The sequence below is a fragment of the Eulemur rufifrons genome, chromosome 4, assembly GCF_041146395.1.
Source record: "Eulemur rufifrons isolate Redbay chromosome 4, OSU_ERuf_1, whole genome shotgun sequence".
NCBI classification, from domain to species: Eukaryota; Metazoa; Chordata; class Mammalia; order Primates; family Lemuridae; genus Eulemur; species Eulemur rufifrons.
Genome location: NC_090986.1, coordinates 82,717,464 through 82,736,615, shown reverse-complemented (window position 1 = coordinate 82,736,615; position 19,152 = coordinate 82,717,464). Strand labels below are relative to the sequence as shown.

Here is a 19,152-nt window from a genome sequence, read left to right as displayed (position 1 = left end):
TTCAAAAGAAAAAAATAATAGGAATCTCTAAGAAGAAAGGAAGACCAAGGGACTAGAACAAATAATAAACTATAATTCAGGCCGGGCGCGGTGGCTCACGCCTGTAATCCTAGCACTCTGGGAGGCCGAGGTGGGCAGATCGTTTGAGCTCAGGAGTTCGAGACCAGCCTGAGCAAGAGCGAGACCCCATCTCTACTAAAAATAGAAAGAAATTATATGGACAGCTAAAAATATATATAGAAAAAATTAGCCGGGCATGGTGGTGCATGCCTGTAATTCCAGCTACTCGGGAGGCTGAGACAGGAGGATCCCTTGAGCTCAGGAGTTTGAGGTTGCTGTGAGCTAGGCTAACGCCACGGCACTCACTCTAGCCTGGGCAACAGAGTGAGACTCTGTCTCAAAAAAAAAACAAACAAACTATAATTCAAGAAAACTTTTCCTAAGAAAAAGTTTTGAGATTTTATGTTAAAAGAGCACAGTATCAGGCCAGGTGTGGTGGCTCACGCCTGTAATCCTAGCACTCTGGGAGGCCGAGGCGGGAGGATCGCTCAAGGTCAGGAGTTCAAGACCAGCCTGAGCAAGAGCGAGACCCCGTCTCTACTAAAAATAGAAAGAAATTAGCTTGACAACTAAAAACATATATAGAAAAAAAAATTAGCCGGGCATGGTGGTGCATGCCTGTAGTCCCAGCTACTCGGGAGGCTGAGGCAGGAGGATCGCTTGAGCCCAGAAGTTTGAGGTTGCTGTGAGCTAGGCTGACGCCACGGCACTCTAGCCTGGGCAACAGACCAAGACCCTGTCTCAAAAAAAAAAAAAAACCTGCATGGAAAGTGTCAGGTCTGGCCTCTTAATGGACTGTTGTCCTTCTTTGCCTCCTAGCTTGGAAGAATCACAAGGAGGCCGGTGTGATGGAGTGATTGCAGACAGGAAGCAATTCCACACAAACAAGAAGGTTCTTTCTGCAATAAAAGCTGTTATTAAAAATAATATTTCGAAAACTACTTGGCCTTCTTTGGATGGTGAAAGAGAGCCATCCCATGATTCAAGAGCTTCCAAAGAAAGGAATCAAGCGCTGTCTTTTCTATGTAAATGTATCCCTGGGGAACCAAACTGGGCGGATGTGTTTCTTGACGGAAGTATTTGAGTGACTTCTGGCTTCCAGTTCAGCATGGAAAGAGCCTGGAAGTTGTCACTCCCATTCTTTTTTTTTTTTTTTTTTTGAGACAGAGTCTCACTCTGTTGCCCGGGCTAGAGTGCCGTGGCGTCAGCCTAGCTCACAGCAACCTCACACTCCTGGGCTCAAGCGATCCTCCTGCCTCAGCCTCCCAAGTTGCTGAGACTACAGGCATGCACCACCATGCCCGGCTACTTTTTCTATATATTTTTAGTTGTCCAGCTAATTTCTTTCTATTTTTGGTAGAGATGGGGTCTTGCTCTTGCTCAGGCTGGTCTGGAACTCCTGAGCTCAAACGATCCACCTGCCTTGGCCTCCCAGACTGCTAGGATTACAGGCGTGAGCCACCGTGCCCGGCCTCATTCTTAAATGAGAAAAAGGATGAAAAAATTAAAAATCAACAACTCCTCTTAGATCTGTCAGAGAAACGGGGTCACAGAACAAGTCACTTCCCCGAACGCTGGAGCGACAGATGGCTGACAGAGACAGTCGTGGCTCACAGAAGAACAGGCCTCACTGGAGCCAGCAGGGTAGGAAAGCTTTAGTGGGCACCCACGGAATTGCTGGAGACTAAATGTGGACTAACAGGAGAGAGAGAAACTCCCGAGGGCCCAGATTCAGGGCTCCCCACACTCTCATGAGTTTTAGCTCCAGAAGCCTCACCAGGCTCTTAGGGTGAAGACCAAAGAAAAATCTCCCAGTGCGTGTGGCAGAGCAAGGGGAGAAGTAGCCGATTTGAAATATGCCTGGCACTCTCTGTTCTCATTAACCAAATGCTGCTCTTGAGGGAAACTTTTTAACCTAACTGACTTGGGGTGTTATCAGAGTTGGACTCCTGCTGACTCACACACCCCTGGGGACCCAGGCCCCTCTGGCCTTCAACACTGGGAAAGAGTCAACTCCAGCCTATGATGCTCCCGGTCTCACCTAAGGGGGTGGAGGTGAAAGGTGAGAAAAACACCTGAGAAGCCCAGACTGAGAACAAATCACAGGACTACAGAATGCTTCTTCACCCCGCACCTTACGGTCTCATCCGTGGGGTTCCTACGTAAGAACACGGGATTACGGCTGAAAGAGCTCCCTGTTTATTTAAGAAGGAATCTCTAGGGAAACCGGAAGACAACAGGGGAGACAAAAACAAGATTGGTAGGGGAAATTTCAGACTCTGATACCATAGCTACAGCAAACAGTAAGCACCACCAAACTGCGAGTCAGATAAACATAAAACCTCACCCTAAACTGAGGCCTGTCCACCTCAGTTCCTCTGACCTAATACATCAGGTCTGGCTTTAAACAAAAAAATTACATGGTATTAACTGATCAACACTTAAGTGCACACACAGTAATAACATTCCCTGGGTGTGGGCAGATGGAGGTGAGGAGGGGATGGTATATTCACACCTAATGGGTGCGGTGCACACCGTCTGGGGGATGGGCACGTTGAAGCTCTGACTCGGTGGGGCAAGGGCAATGAATGTAACCTAAACATTTGTACCCCTGTAATATGCTGAAATAAAAAAAAAATTTTTTTAAAATTACAAGGCATGCAAAAACAAAACAAAACAAAAAAACCAACAGCCCCCCCCCAACCAAAATCAAACAAAACAAAAATAACCGCACAGTCTGGGGAGACAGAGCTCAGATACGGCAGATGCTTTGGAATCATACTAGGAATTCGCAGTGATTACGGCTAATATGCTAAGAACAGGGCCACGGACAAGAACAGATGGGTGATGTAAGCAGAGCAGTGAAAACTCTAAGACAGAATTTAGAAGATGCTAGACGTCAAAAGCACGGTGACAGAAACGAAGACTGCCCCGAGGCTGCGTGCGGAGCCACCGCAGGGGACAGCGGGTGAGCGTGGAGGTTTGGGATGGAACGAAGCAGTGGAACAGAACAGCCAGTGGCCCCGGGACAACTAGGAAAGGGGCGACAGGAACGCCAGGAGAAGGAAAAGACAGAAGAGCAGGAGAAATATTTGAAGTACTAATGGCTGAAAATTTTCCAAAGCTGCGGATGTGAAGCCACGGATCCAGGAAGCTCAGGGAACGCCAAGTAGGATAAATCCTAAACAATCTACACCCGGACACACCATCGTCAGACTAAAGGAATTCGAAGGCAAAGAGAAAAACCTTGAGAGAAGCCAGCGAGGGAAACCCCGCCTTTCCTCTGGCCTTGCTGTGATGGCACCGCGGATCCCGAGTGGGGGGTCTGCTCTCACTGCCCAAGCCCTGCTCTCAAGGGGGACTCGGTAGCCTGACGGGCCTGGCTTGTCCCCAGAGTCCACCGTCGGAGGCGGCTTCCGGAGAGGCTCGGCGCGGCGTGTGAGCGCAGGAGGGGTGGCCGGGCCCTCCCCGTGTGACAGGAAACCCGGGCAACTCCAGGTGGAAGGACCGGGCGGGGTGCTGGGAGGCTGCTTTGCAAACGTTTAATGATCTGGCCAGAGCTCAGCTGCCCTCACAGCCCGAATTCTCACTGTCCCTGGGCATCGCCTCCGCCCTCCCAGGAGCTCAGCCCCTCCTGGACGCAGCGCACGGCCCAGGCAGGTGGCCCTCACCCGGCTCCGGGCCACGCAGGCGGCGTGTGCAGGTGTGCAGGGACAGCAGCTGGGCAGGGACAGAGCACACCGCCCCTGGGGGTGCCAGGAAGGGGTGTCCCGGCCCTCACAACACTGGCGGGCCGGCCAGCATGGCCACAAGGACAGCGAGGGTGGCTCCCAGGGCGGGGGAGAGGGAGGGCATGGGCTCAACAGGAAGGGGTGTCGTTTTTATGTTGTAATATATCCAGCTGGAAAAATAGGACACTCGGGCATACACTCCAGGGAACAGCGGGTAGGCGCAGCCGCGGCCCCAGCTCACGATTCCAATCTGCAGCCAGCTGCGGTTGAACTCACAGACCAGTGGGCCCCCGGAGTCACCCTGGAAAGGAAGAGGGGGTCTCCTGTGAACTGGGGAGTCCAGGGCTGCTGGACGGGCCCCCCACTGCACGGCCCAGAGCCACAGGACAAGGGCTGCAGCAGGTGTGCGGAAGCAGGTGTGCGGCAGGTATACGGCAGGTGTGCGGCGTCCACGCCTCCTCCTGCAGCAGCAGGGATACAGCCGCAAGGCCCCTGCCCACAGCCCGCACCGGAGTCCCCCGAGCCGGGCACCCCTGGCCTCTCTCACCCGTCTGGCGGGGCGCACCTCACATACAGTCTTCCTGTTCCTGATGTCCCCAGCACACAGCATGTTCGGCAGGACGTAGGATGTGTGTCCATAGAGGATCTGGCACAAGGGCACTGGGATCAGAGGGAGCTGGGCCTCCTGCAGCTCGTCAGAGGTGGCGCCTGCACGGAGAAGGGTCCAGGTGAGGGCTGCTCGCCTGTGCTCAGGGGTGGACCCCCGCTGCGGTCCGCCAGAGCCGGTCCTCCCCTGAGTCTTTCCCCATTGAAGGGACCTGGCACCCTCTTGGAAAATGAGTTGACCACATATGCACGGTGTTATTTCTGAACTGCTAATTCCATTCCATTGGCCTATATGTCTACCTTTATGCCAGTACCCCGGTGTTTTGAACACTGTGGCTTTGTAGCATATTTTGAAATCAGAAAGTATGAGTCTTCCAACTAAATTCTTTTTGAAGATTGTTTTGTCTTTTGATACTCAGTGTGAATTTTAGGATACAATTTTCTATATCTGAAAAAAACCAGAACCAAAACCAGACACAACCCATTGGGATTTTGATAGGGATTGCAGTAAGTCTACAGACCACTTTGGGTAATATTGTCATCTTAACGATATTAAACCTTTCGATCCATAACCATGAGCTGTCTTTGCATTTATTTAGGTCTTTTAAAACTTCTTTCAATAATGTTTTGTAGTTTTCAATGTAGTTTTGACCTCTTTACATAGACTGATTCATGGTATCTTTTTCTTTTGGATGCTATTGCAAATGGAATTGTCTTTTTAATTTCCTTTCTGGATTGTTCATTTAGGGTGTATAGAAACAACTGATTTTTGTGTGTGCGGATTTTGTGCCCTGCCACTTTGTTGAATTTGTTTATTGTCTGTAGTTTTGTTTTGTTGTTGTTGTTTTTGTTTGTCTTCAGGACTCACTGGGATTTTCTATATATAAGATCTTGTCATGGGCAGACAGATATAGTTTTACTTTTTCATTTCCGATTTAGATACCTTTTATTTTTCTCCCCTAATTTATCTAACTAGAGCTTCTAGCACAATGTGGCATACCGGTGGTGAAAGCTGTCATCCTTGTCTTCTTCCTGATCTTAGAGGGAAATCCTTCAGTATAATGTTGGCTGCAGTTCTTCATAAATGGCCTTAATTATGTTCAGGAAGTTCCATTCCTAGTTTTCTGAGAGGATTCAATTTCTTTTCATGACAAAAACAAAACACTCAAATGCTTTTTCTGCATAATTTGAGATGATCATGGAGGTTTTTCCCTACATTCCTTTATTTTTTTATTTTTAAAAAATGTTTTCTTTTGCTTTTGAGGCAGGATCTCACTATGCTGTCCAGGCTGGTCTTGAACTCCCATGCTGAAGTGATCCTCCTGCCTCAGCCTTCTGAGTAGCTGGGACTACAGGCGTGCGCCAAACGCCCAGCCCCCTTCATTCCTTTAACGTGGTGAATTACACTGATTGAAGTTCATGTTAAGGCTCCCTTGTATTCCTGGGACAAATCCCATCTGGTCCCAGTGTATAATCCTTTTAATTTTCTCTTGGATTCAGTTTGCTAAAATTTTGCTGAGGATTTTTGCATCTATATTCATAAGGGATAGTGATCTGTAATTTTATTTCATTGTGGTGTCTGTCTGGCTATCGTATCAGGGCACTGGTGGCCTCACAGAGTGAGTTTTGACGTGCTCCCTCCTCTTCTATTTTTTGGAAGAGTCCAAAAAGAATTGTTGTTAATTCTTTATCTAGTAGAATTCATCAGTAAAGTCATACAATCCTGGACTTTTCTTTATTGGGAGGTTTTTTATTCATGATTCGATCTTCTCACTTGTTCTAAATCCACGCAGAATTTTAAATTTTTTTGAGTCAGTTTTGGTAATTTGTGTGTTTCTACAATTTTTTTCCACTTCGTGTAGATTATCCAATTTGTTGGCAGACAATTATTTGTAGTATTCTCTTATAATCCTTTTTATTTCTGTAAAGTCAGAGTAATGTTCCCATTTGTATTTCTAAATTGTTATTTGCACCTTATTTTTTTGCACTAACTCTCTCTAATTTTTCTATTCTCCAGTTTATCTTCTCTGCTCTAATCTTTACTATTTCCTTCCTTCTCCTACCACTGGGTTTAGTTTGCTCTTCTTTGCTAGGTCTTTAAGTTACAAAGTGAAGTTACTGAGCTGACATCTTCCTTCTTTTAAAAATGTAGGCACTTACAGCTATAAATTTCCTTCTAAGCACTGCTTTGCAGCATTCCATAAGTTTTGATAGGTCATGTTTTTGTTTTCATTCTCAAAATATTTTCTGATTCACCTTGTGATTTCTCCTTTGACCCACTGATTGTGAGTTGTACAAAATTCTTTGGAAATAAGAGTAGTAAGCCTAAATGGAAGACATGTAAAACGAGGAGGAAAGGAATTGGATTAACATGTAATAAAATCAGGTCCAAATAAGCATGTCCGGCTGGGCGCGGTGGCTCACGCCTGTAATCCTAGCACTCTGGGAGGCCGAGGCGGGTGGATCGCTCGAGGTCAGGAGTTCAAGACCAGCCTGAGCAATGAGCGAGACCTCGTCTCTACTAAAAATAGAAAGAAATTATCTGGCCAACTAAAATATATATAGAAAAAAAAAAAAAAATTAGCCGGGCATGGTGGCGCATGCCTGTAGTCCCAGCTACTCGGGAGGCTGAGGCAGTAGGATTGCTTAAGCCCAGGCGTTTGAGGTTGCTGTGAGCTAGGCTGACGCCACGGCACTCACTCTAGCCTGGGCAACAAAGCGACACTCTGTCTCAAAAAAAAAAAAAAAAAAAAAAAAAAAAAAAGCATGTCCTGTATAAGACAATGATAAAATGACCAATGTTGGTTGTATAAAGACAAGGTGAAATGAAAGTACTGAATGACAGTAACATATATTCTGGAAGCCAGAATAAAAATATATGTGAGAATTAAGAAAAAAACCTGAGCAGAGACATCGGCAGCTACAAACTATTGGAGAGAGAGATTCTGCAAATTAAGCCCAGAAAAATTACTAAAAACAAAACAAAATAAATCAAAAAATAAAACTTTTAAGGAAAAAGTCAGACTCCAAAGTTGTTACAATGTATTATTTTATGTCCACTTTTCAACAACAAAAAAATTATGAGATATACAAAAACTAGGAATGTATGGTCCATATTTGCAAAAAAACAAGTCAATATAAACAAATTCTGTGTGGCCCAGTGTTGATTTTAGTTGACAAAGATTACAAAACAGCTGTTATAAGTAAGTTCAAATAATTAAGGGACTACGTTTAAAAGTTAAATGAGCCTATCTCAACAATAAGTCAACATATAGGGAATCTTAGTAGAAAAACAGAAACTGTAAGGAATAATAAAATGGAAATTCTAGAGTTAAAAAGTACAGTTAACAAATGTGAACAATTTGGTCGGCGGGACCAACAGACGATTTGAGATGGCAGAAAAACGAAATCAATGAAATCGAAGGTATATTAGTAGCAATTATCCAATCAGAAGAACAGAGGAAAAAAAGTTAAAAAAAAAAGTAAACAGAGCATTAGAGACAACATCAAGAGCATCAAATACATGCCATAGAGCTCCTGGAAGGAGAGAGACAGAGGCAGAAGAAAATATTTGACGAAATTGTGGCCCAAAGCTCCTTGAATTTGATGAAAAAGAACCCAGAGACCAGAGCAGCTCAGGGACCCTCAGGAAGGATGGGCACAGAGAGGCACGCACGGGGACACAGAATCAGCCCCCCCAAAGCCAAAGACAAAGAGAAAAATCCTGACGGTAACAAGGGAAGAGCAATCAATTAGATGGAGAAAAACAATATGATGCTATTAATATTAATATGATAATATTAGTAGCTGACTCTGCATCAGAAACAATGAAAGCCAGAAGCAGTGGAATGACAATTTAAAGTGCTGAAAGAAAAAAACCTTCAGACATGAATTCCGTATACAACAAAACTATCCTTCAAAAATGGAGGCAAAACAAAGACATTCCCAGATAAACAAAAACTGAGAAAAATTTGGCAGGCTTACCTTTCATGAAATATTAAAGGAAGGCTTTCAAGCCGAAAGGAAATGACACCGGATGCTGCTTTAATCCACAGCAAGAAATGGAGAGGTCAGAAATCAATGTATCAAAATATTTCCCTCTTTTCTTCTCTCAATCTCTTTTAAAAACTAGGTTGTTTGAAGCAATAATTATAACTGTATTCTGGGGTTTTTATTGTATGAGCAGCACTATCTGTGACACTGTTGGCACACGAGTAGGTGGAGCAATATTTAAATGAACTTGCTGTATTTCACCAGAATTAACTTAGTGTTAATCTCAGTTGATTGTTATAAATGAAGTAATCCCTACAGCAACTGTTTAGAAAAAAAGTTTAAACATATAATTTAAAAATCAAGAGAAAAATTAAGATGTTATACCAGAAAGCATTTCCTTCACACAAAAGAAAGCGTGAACAGAAGAGTAGAGGGAAGAAATTACATAGATAGATAGAAGATATTTAGCAAAATGGCAAATTTAAACCCAACACTATCAATAATTACATTAAATGTGAATGGAGTAAATACTTCAACCAAAAGGCAGACACTTCCAGACTGGATGCAAAGGGAAGACTCAACTGCACCTTGTCCACGGAAGATACACGTTAGAATGAAAGTCACATATAGGTTGAAAGTAAAAGGATGAGAAAAGGTATACCATGCAAACAGTACCTATAAGAAAGCCTAAATGGCTAGATGAATATCAGACAAAATTGATGTTAAAACAAGCAATATGACTAGGGACAAAGAGAGATATTTTAAAAAATGATAATGATAGAATCAATACATCACAAAGACATATAAATATATATACACCTGATCAGAGCCTGAAAATACATGAAGCAAAACCTGACACACTTGAAAGAGAAACAAACAATTCACCAATCACAGATCGATAAATACCCTATTTTAAATAATTGATTTTTAAAAAGACAGAAAACCAATAAGGATATAGAAGACTTGAAAACATCAGTCAACTTGACCTGTGATTTATGAAAAATTACACACCATTGACAAAAGACACACATTCTTTTCAAACACACATGGAAGGTTCTCTAGGACAGATCAAATGCTAGGCCATAATACATGTCTCAGTAAGTTCAAAAAATATAAAATCATGCCAAGTATTTTCTCTGAGCACAATGGAATTGAAGTTGAAATTAACAATAAAAACAAATTTGGGAATTCACCGAATACTTAAAATTAAATAACAAACTTTAAAGAAAAATCATGAGGGAAATCAGATAATGTCTTGAACTAAATGAAAACAAAAACACAGTATATCAAAATTTGTGGAATGCACTTACAACAGTACATAGAGGGGGATTTATAGCTTTAAATGCTTATATTACAAGCAGAAAGGTCACAAACCACTCTAAGCTTCAGCCTTAGGAAACTAGGGAAAAAGAAAAGACAATTCAACTCAAAGCAATCAGAGGAAAAGAAATAAGAAAGAGCAGAGTGGAAATCAAGGAAATAGAAAACAGAAAAGCAATATGGAAAATCAATGACCAAAAGTCAGTCTTTGAAAAGACAACCAAAATTGATAAACCTTTAGTTATAATGATCAAGATGAAAAGAAAGAAAACAAAAATTACCAAAGTTAGGAAAAAAAGATAAAATATTACTACTGTCCCTTTAGAAATTAAATGGATTATGAAATTATTATCAACTATGTGCTATCAAATTAGACACTTTAACTCAAGAAGAAATAGAAATCTGAATAGACTTGTATAAGAAAAGGTAAAAATAAGTAAAAAGAAAATATCAATAATAAATAAAATGAATAAAAACAAATAAATAATAAAAAAAATCTTTCCACAAAGAAAAGCCCAAGCCCAGGTAGCTTAACTACTGAATTCTATCAAATATTTAAGGAAGAAACAGCAATACTACAAAAACAAATATTACTCTGATACCAAAACCAGACAAAACTATAACAAGAAAAATACAGCCAATATATCTCATAAATATAGATGCAAAAACTTTAACAAAATGTTAGCAAACTGTTTCCAGCAACCTATAAAAAGTATTATAAACAATGACCAGGACGAATTAATCATAAAAAAGATCTAAATAAAAAAAGACACATCCCATATTCATGGATTGGATGACTCAATATTTGAAGATGGCAATAGTCCCAAAATCGGTCTGTAGATTTAATGCCATCCTGATAATCCCAGAAGGTGAGAAAAGCCACAGAGTCGGAGCCTCAACCTCTTGTCCCCCACAGAAACATTGAAAACCAAGCAGAAACTGTCAGAATCCACTTTTACAGAACTCTGGAAAACAGTTAAAGGTCCTTAGCAACCACGTGAATGCTGACTCGAGAAAAGACAACTTCAAAATGGAAGAAAAGCTTTGTGGTGTTTTCACTCGTTCTTTTCACAGCGCAGCAGCAGCGTGAAGAAGGGGGAGGCCCTATTCCCAGCGCAGAACACCCGTCTCTGGTTCCAGAAGGAGCAGAGTAGGCCTTATTTGCAAATTACTGTGTCTGTCTGTCCTAACCTGTCTCCGGGAGCTACCTGCAGGACTGACATAAGCCACTCACCTCTGTTTTGCCTAACTCAGAAGTCAGGCTGGAGAAACGGTGGGCACTGCTCCAAACCTTTGCAAGCCAAGCTAACAACCCACAGAGGCGCAGGGCGACAGATTACAGGCAAAGCATGCGCCAGACTGCCTACGGCCCAGCAGCGAGAGCTGGGGAGGGTTTCTTAGGGAAAGGGGGACACTCCAGAGCACCCCTGTTCTTGGGGGAATTTCGAAGGCCATGAACATGCCCAGGGTAAGACACGTGCTCAAAAGAAAACCTGAGAAGACCCCAACTTTCACCTCAGACTGACCAACCTGGGCTCGTGGAAGCCTACGTGTTGAAGAAGTGCCTTGGCGCAGAGCCAATCTGGAAAGTCTGCAAGAAGAGGTTTTTGGGCTGGCTGGTTTTTAGCTCAAAGGCCTTTCACATGAAATGCCAATTTTTGGCACCAACAGATTAAAAGAACAAAACTATATGACTCTCTCAAGAATTGCTACCAGTGCTTCCATAAAAACTATAATGATTTATAAATTTTTAAATAATTAAGTAAACCAGCTATAAAGGGTAACTTTCTTAACCTGCTGTAATATATTTCAACCTGAAACCTCCAGGCCAGAACACAACTTAACAGTGAACCATTAGAAGCATTTCCAATAAAATCAAAATCAAGAAAAAGAATGCTAGCGTCAGTCCAACCACTGCAAGAAGACAAGAAAAATAAATAAGAGACAAAATATGGGGAAAGAAAGAAGTCATAAAACAGTCTTTATGTGAAGAAAATATGATCTTTTATCTAGAACGGTCAAAATAATCATTTGACAAACTTTTAAAAATGAGTTCTGCGAGACGGCCGGATGCAAGATCAATGTGCAGAAATAAACCATGGTGACTGACTAACAAATGCAATTTTAAAAATCTCTTTTGAATGGCCCTAAATATTCTCAAGTGCCCAGGTATGAACCTAGAAAGAAAACACAGGCCTTTAAGGACACAAGTATAGTAACTAATTATTTTAAATACGCTAAAAGATTTCTAAGTTGAATTTAAAATCTTACGAATAACTGTGCTTACAAACTTGTGATCTTGAGGTACAGCCTTCCAATTCCACACTCAGAGTAGCTGTCATCGTTTTTCTGCATACAACAAAGCCAGTCTGGGATAAAACGAAAACTCCACGTTGACAGACACAAAACCGTTGATTGATGGGTGGGGACTCCACCATTGCCCCCCTGCCCTTTGCCTTGGTCTTACCTCGCTGTGAGACCAGCCCCCATCCGGTTGCCCAGCAGTCCACGCCGGTGAGGTTCACTTCCGGAGGCGGGAGGCAGACGGGGAGCACGGACTCGGAGAACACAATGCGGGACTTCAGCTGCACCAGGGCCACGTCGCCTCCGATGGGGTGGTTCACTTCGTATGTGGGGTGCAGGATCACCTGGTTCACCTCGAACCACTGGGTGTCGTTGCCGGCTACCTTGAGGTTCTTGAGGCCCACGTACATGTCGTAAGCCTTAACGCTCTTGTCCCTGCAGGGGCCAGAACAAAGGCACCATGCCTGCAGCCCCCCTGGCCACCAGCGCACAGGCCCTGGGGAGGCCAAGAGCGCGGGTGGGGTTGGGGGTGGGCCTGGGGGGCTGGGATCAAAGCGAGCCCCCTGCTGGCAGCACAGTGGGGGCTTATCTGGCTGTCAGGCAGAATTGCCCCCAAAGGAGGCTTGCCTGGGCCCCATGGAGGCTCCGGCAGCCCGGCAGGTGGGACCCTGTCTCTCTTACCGAGGACACCTCCCGGCAGAGGGCAGATGGCCACAGCGGAGCCGAGCCTCCGTGTGCCGGGCAGCTGCGGGGGACCGGACGTCTGAGGTGCAGCGCACAGGGCCAGGCGCCAGGGGACCCGGCTGTGCGTTTCTGGACCCGCCCTGTGCTTGGGGACCAGCCTCGCGCGTGGGGACCAGACCGTACACGGGCCAGCACCACGGGAATGAGGTGGTGCGCATGGAGATGAGCCTGTGAGCTCGGGGACCAGGCTCGCACTTGGGAGCCCAGCTGTGCACTTGGGAACCCGGCCATGCTCTTGGGGAGCAGCCTCGCGCGTGGGGACCAGGCGGCGCGTGGTCGGCCGCGGTGGGCCAGGTGGCACGCGTGGGGACCGTCAGAGCCGCCCTGTCCCTCCTCCTGCCCCCTCACCGGTCGAAGCAGTGCGCGGCCGACAGCACCCAGTACTCGTTGAGGATGGAGCCGCCGCAGACGTGGAACCCCGCATAGTGCACGCTGACCTGCCACGGCCACTTCCCCTCGGGGGCCGAGACGCCGCCCAGGACGCGCCCTTCCACACCACGCAGGCCACAAGCTGTGCGGAAAGGACGGGCGACGACTGGAGCTCCGCCGGGGCCGCGGGGGGCGGGGGAAGGAGGAGGAGGAGGGAGAGGATATGGGGGAGGGGAGGGGAGAAGGAGGCTGGGGACTGGGAGGGCCCAGCGGGGAGCCCGAGGGCACCGTCCCCATGCAGGCGAAGGGCCCCAGGGCCTACCCCTGTTGTTACTCAGAGAAATCCCCTGGCTCTTAGGGTGTCCGCGGACCGCAGCGGCGACCCCGGTGGGGGTCCCCATGAGGAGCAGCAGCAGCAGCAAGCCCAGGGCAAAGGCCGGGCATCGGCCACCGGCGGATGGGGGGGTGGCCATGAGGCCGAGTCGGTGTCCCCAGCACGTGACCCGGGACTGCGCCCCCAGCCGGCTAGGGCATCCCTCGGGCATGTGACTGCGCCCCCAGCAGGTGACTCTGCTCCCCGCACGTGACTACCCACGCCTGGCCCCCTAACAGCGCCCCCACGCATGATTGCGCCTGAGCGCCAGACGCATGACTGACACCAACAGGTGACAGCACTCCCAGCAGGTGAGGGCGCCTGAGCGGGACACGCGATGGTAGCCAGTCCGGGTACAGCACGTGACAGTACATCAGTCCCACCCCAGCGCCCCTAGGTTTGCGTAGTCAGGGTCCCACAGTCAGATCTGGACGCACTGGCTACATTTGAGACTTCTGTGTTGTAAATCGCGATGTTCTCGGCTTTCTCCGTGGCAGAATTGATTCTTTTAGGTCAGTTACTATTTATTTACACAATCTGCCACCCAGCTGTCAAAAACCTTTTTATTAAGGTTTCATTTGCACACAGTAAAATTCACTCCATGTTGCAAGTTTTCACAAATGCGTACAGTCCTGATGCCGCTACCAAGATACGAAAAGTTCCATGGGATTACCTAACAACAGATGGGAAGATTTATAAAACTTCATTGAGAGATAGATGTTAAAAGCAAGTGGAGAGATACGAAGGCTTAATGTTACTAAATAGAAATACAATCGTCTTCAATCAATCTAGAGAATCAATGCAATTCCAATCAAAATCCTGACATAAGTTTTTAATTAAAATTATTTTTAATTGGTCATAATTATATTACATTTAGGGAGAACAATGGGATGTTTTGATACATGTATACAATGTGGTATGATTAAATCAAGCTAATTAACATTTATCACCTCAACATTTTTTGTGGTGATATATTTGAAATTTACACTCTTAGTTATTTTTAAATAAACAATGCATTTTTCTTGACTGTCGCCACCCTGCTGAGCAATACATCTCAAAACTTATTTCTCCTGTCAGGCCGGAACTCTGCACCCAGCAGCTCCCCATTCCCTGTCTCCCCAACCCCCAGCCTGTGTGACCACCATCCTGCTCTCCACTACTATGAATTCAACTTTTTTTAGATTTCACATATAAGCAATATCATGTGGTATCTGCCTTTTTGTGATTGACTTATTTCACTTATCATAATGTCCTCTAGATTTATCCATGTTGCCCCAAATGACAGAATTTCATTCTAAGGCTGAGTAGTATTCCATTGTGCATATATACCACATTTTCTTTACCTGTTTATCCGTTGATGGGGACTTGGGTTGATTCCAGATCTTGGCTGTGGTGAATAGTGCGGCAATGAACATGGGAGTGAAGATATCTCTTTGGCACTCTGATTTCATTTCCCTCCGGATGTATACCTAGAAGTGGGATTGCTGGATCACATGGTAGTTCATATACTTAGTTTTCTGAGAAAACTAATGGCGGTGCCAATTTCCGCTGGCACCGACAGTGTACAATGGTTCCCTCATCTCCCCTTCTTTGCCAACAACGTTTATCTTTCATCTTTTTTGTAAAAGCCATTCTAACAGGTGTGAGGTGGCATCTCATTGTGGCTTTAATTTGCATTTCCCTAGTGATTATTCCTGCCGAGCACTTTTTCATATAGCTGTTGGCCCTTCGTGTGTCTTCTTTTGAGAAGTGTCTGTTCAGGTCCTCTGTCCATTTTTTAAATTGGGTGGGTTGTTTTCTTACTGTTGAGTTGAGTTCCTTATATATTTTGAATATTAACCCCTTATTAGATATGATTTGCAAATATTTTTTCCCACTCTGTGGGTTATCTCTTCCCTTTGTTAATTGTTAATTAATTAATCTGTTAATTAATTTGCTTTTTGTAAAAGCTTTTTAGTTTGATGCATTTTCATTTGTCTACTTTTGCTTTTGTTGCCTGAGCTTTTGGAGTCGTATCCAAAAAATCCCTGGCCAGGCCAATGTCAAAGAACTTTTCCCCTATGTTTTCTTCTGGTGGTTTTATAGTTTCAGGTCTTAAGTTTAAGTCTTTAATCCATTTGGAGTTGAGTTTTGTGCATGGCATAAGATAAGGGTCTAATTTTATTCTTTCACATGTGGATAACCAGTCTTCTCAGCACCATTTATTGAGTAGACTGTTTTTTCCCCATTGTGTGTTTTTACCACCTTTGTCAAAAATCAATTGACTATAAATGCATGGGTTTATTTTGTATCTCTTAATAATTTATTGTACAGTTGTTTTTAATAGTTTGTATTTTAACTCTCAAAGTAAAGATAAAATTATGTTACATGCTACCCTTCCAGTAGTACGGAATTCTGAATATGACCATATATTACCTGTACCATTAAGTTTTTTACTTTCATGCTTTATGTTATTAATTAGCCACCTTTTGTTTCAGCTCAAAGAACTTCCTTTTGCAATTCCTGTAGAATGGGCCTAGTGGTGATAAACTCCTTCAGCTTTTGTTTGGGAAGTTTTTATTTTTCCCTTTTTTATATCTCCCTCATTTCTGAAGGGTAGCTTTGCTGGGTACAGTATTCTTGGTTGGTGGGGTTTTCTTCTTCAGCCCTTTGAATATACATCCCACTCTCTCATGGCCTCGAGGGTTTCTGACAAGAAAATCATTGATAGCCACATTGGGACTCTCTTAAATGTAGTATATTTCTTACCTCTTGCTGCTTTCAGTATTCTTTAGCCCCCTTTTTTGGATAATTTGATTATGATATGTCTTGGTGAACTCTTAGATTAAATTTGATTGAAGACTTCTGAGCTTCCTGTACCTGGATGTTGTTCTCTTTCCTCAGATTTGAAAAACATTCAGCCATGATTACCTTAAATACACTGTGCCTTTTTCTCTCTCTTCTTCAGGAACTCCCGTTATTCATAATAGTGCCTCATAATTCTTGTAGGACTTATTTTTTCTTCTCTGACTGAATCATTTCAAATGCTCTAACTTCAAGTTCACTGACTCTTTCTTCTGTTTGATCAAGTGTGTTGCTGTAGCTTTCTATTGAACTTTTTAGTTCAGTTACTGTATTCTTTATCTCTAGAATTTCTATTTATTTTTTATTGCTTCTATTTCTTTGCCTGACATAGTATTTTTAAATGTACACTGAAGGCTTATTTTAAAAGTTATAATTCATGTGTAAGGGTAAAAGTCCAACAAGAATAAGGCAGATAAATTTTCCTACAAGATACCAAATCTTATTGACACTATAGTAAATTTAATGGATAATGGAATTGTCCTAGTCATTCAGGGTGCTATAATAAAATATAATAAAATGGGTGGCTAATAGACAACATTTATTTGTCATAGCTCTGGAGGCTGGGAAGTCTGAGGCCAGCATGGTTAGGTTCTGATGAGAGTGCTCTTTTGGGTTGTAGAATTCTATTGTATCTTCTCACTGTGACCTCACATGGTGGAAGAGTGTGAGGGCTTTCAGGAGTCCCTTTAATAATGGCACTAATCCCATTCATGGGATTCATGAAGGCTCCACTCTCAACCTAATCACTTTTGAAAGGTCCCACCTCTTAATACCATCACACTGGGGGTTAGGATCCCAACGTATGAATTTTGACAGAACACAAACATTCAGTCCAACAAGACTAGAGCCCAGAATTAGATCTCTCTCCATATATGGAATTGAGGTGCATAACTGAGGTGGCCTGGGAGATCAGTGGGGAACAGAAGAACTATTCAATAAATGGTTCTTGGAAAACTGGTTATCTATATGGGGAAAATGAAAACAGAAAACTGCTTCACACTTTATACAAGAAAAAACTTAAATGACAAAACAGAGCCCTTTAAAACTTTAGATTAAAATACAGATAGGTTTGCAATAATGGCAAACACTGTCCTAAGGGCCAGTTCTCCCAATGAAGACAACTGGAAATTCATGACAAAACATAAAAGCCATCTCCATAGAAGCCGGAAATATCTACAAGCTGGTGATGAATCACCAGAATCAGACGGAGGGAAGCAAGGAGGGCCAAGCATTGGAGGCTGTTTCTGCCCTTCCTGAAACGGGAGCTAAGTGACTTAGTGTCATTTTTGGCAGTCTTTTCGGGTTAGCGAAACAAAAGTAGGAGTCCAGGATTCACCAAGGGTGTGGCCCATGGTCAACCACACCTGCTCCGGGCTGAAAACAAGAAGGGACGCGTCCTGGGAGTGAGGGTGAATCAGAGGTAGCCAGCCCGTCGGTGGCTGCAGCCCAGCTTTGAGTAATCGTGGTGGCTCAGAAAATCTCAAACCCTGAACGTGGGGTAAGGTAACTCCAGATTGCCAGCGTCTCCACGTGCTCAGCAAAAGCAAACAAAATCCTTTTAGGGCGATGACGATATCACCCTTCCCCATAAATTACTAATAAAAACAAAATTTGAATACCCTTCCAGCACATAAGCAAAGAAGACCAGAAATGTGAGATACTAACTATGCCATGACTGAGAACCAGCGGAAAAACAGACCTGAAGAAACCCAGACACTTGGGTTGTCGGCCAGAAACTGTAAAACGAACGCGCTTATTATGCTCCAGGGGGTAAAACCAGGCTTGTAAATTTTTCGCAACAACTGAAAGCTACACATTTGACAAAGGAGATTTTTTTTCCTCCCTAAAGAACCAAAAGAGAACTTCTAGAAATAAAAATCACAAAAATCAAAATTCAGAACTCATTGAATGGCTTTAAAAACAGTTTAGACCTGGATGAAGAGAGAATTCAAGATCTAGAACACAGTCAGGAGAAACTACTTAGAATGGGAAGGGAAAAGGGGCTGCTCCGAAGAGGACTATGAATGCACTTTAGTGCTATATGTACGCACATTTTTTTAAAGAAAAAGTGCTATTTTTGCTTTGATTGTTTGACAATAAAAAGAACTTAGGTTTCTGGCCAAGATACAGTAACAAGAGTCAGGCATACCTTCCACCGGAAACAACCAAAATACAAAAAAGAATAAATATAGGAAACTGGTTTTCAAGACCTGAACAGTAAGCACAGAAAGATTGTGAGCCCTGAGAGAGGGGAAATAAATGGAGTTGGCCCTGTGATGGCCCCAGCTTCCAGGCCACAGCGCAGGAACAATCATCCCGGATGGAGCCTGGGGGCGGATCCGAGCGCGGAGGCAGAGGTGAGAGTTCTCAGGCCACGGTGCCAGAGGTGCAAGAGCTGCACAGAGAGAGAACCCTGAGAAATGAACAGGGTCCCCCTCGGGTAGATCAGCACAATCATGTTTGAAACCTACCCAGGAGGGATGAAGACTATCCCCAAAGAATTAAAAAGAACAGTACCCAGTACTCACACCAGGGCTGGGAAGAGTGCCTGTCCCTGCTGGCCAGATATAAAAACCTCTTAAGTCACACGGCCCTGGGCAGAGTGCTTATGAAGCTCTGGCCTAAGCAATGAGAAATAATTCACATTAGACTGAACAGTGTGGCAAACCTGTAGCCTTGGTGCCACATGTGGCCCTCCAGGTCCCCAAGTGTGGCCCCTTGACCAAACCCAAACTTCACAGAACAAATCCCTTTATGAAAAGGATTTGTTCTGGCCGGGTGTGAGGTGGCTCATGCCTGTAATCCTAG

The 19,152-nt window shown here is 44.1% G+C and overlaps 1 protein-coding gene across 1 annotated transcript; it reads right to left on the bottom strand.

Moving 5' to 3' along the window:
• Positions 1 to 3,837: 3,837 nt before the first annotated feature.
• Positions 3,838 to 13,600, bottom strand: PRSS38 (serine protease 38). Its single transcript, XM_069466964.1, has 5 exons — positions 13,450 to 13,600; positions 13,107 to 13,269; positions 12,178 to 12,449; positions 4,357 to 4,499; positions 3,838 to 4,092 (listed from the first exon to the last, which is right to left on the bottom strand). The coding sequence occupies exons 1-5, from the start codon at positions 13,598 to 13,600 to the stop codon at positions 3,838 to 3,840; spliced, it is 984 nt and encodes a 327-aa protein (XP_069323065.1).
• Between the last annotated feature and the right edge of the window lie 5,552 nt (positions 13,601 to 19,152).

Excerpts from the sequence above, each read along its gene's own strand:
- PRSS38 (XM_069466964.1), bottom strand. The coding sequence starts at position 13,600 with ATGGCCACCCCCCCATCCGCCGGTGGCCGATGCCCGGCCTTTGCCCTG. Across the intron at positions 13,270-13,449 it reads TTCTCTGAGTAACAACAGGG|CTTGTGGCCTGCGTGGTGTG; the intron begins GTAGGCCCTGGG and ends CTTTCCGCACAG. Across the intron at positions 12,450-13,106 it reads GCCGCGCACTGCTTCGACCG|GGACAAGAGCGTTAAGGCTT; the intron begins GTGAGGGGGCAG and ends TGGCCCCTGCAG.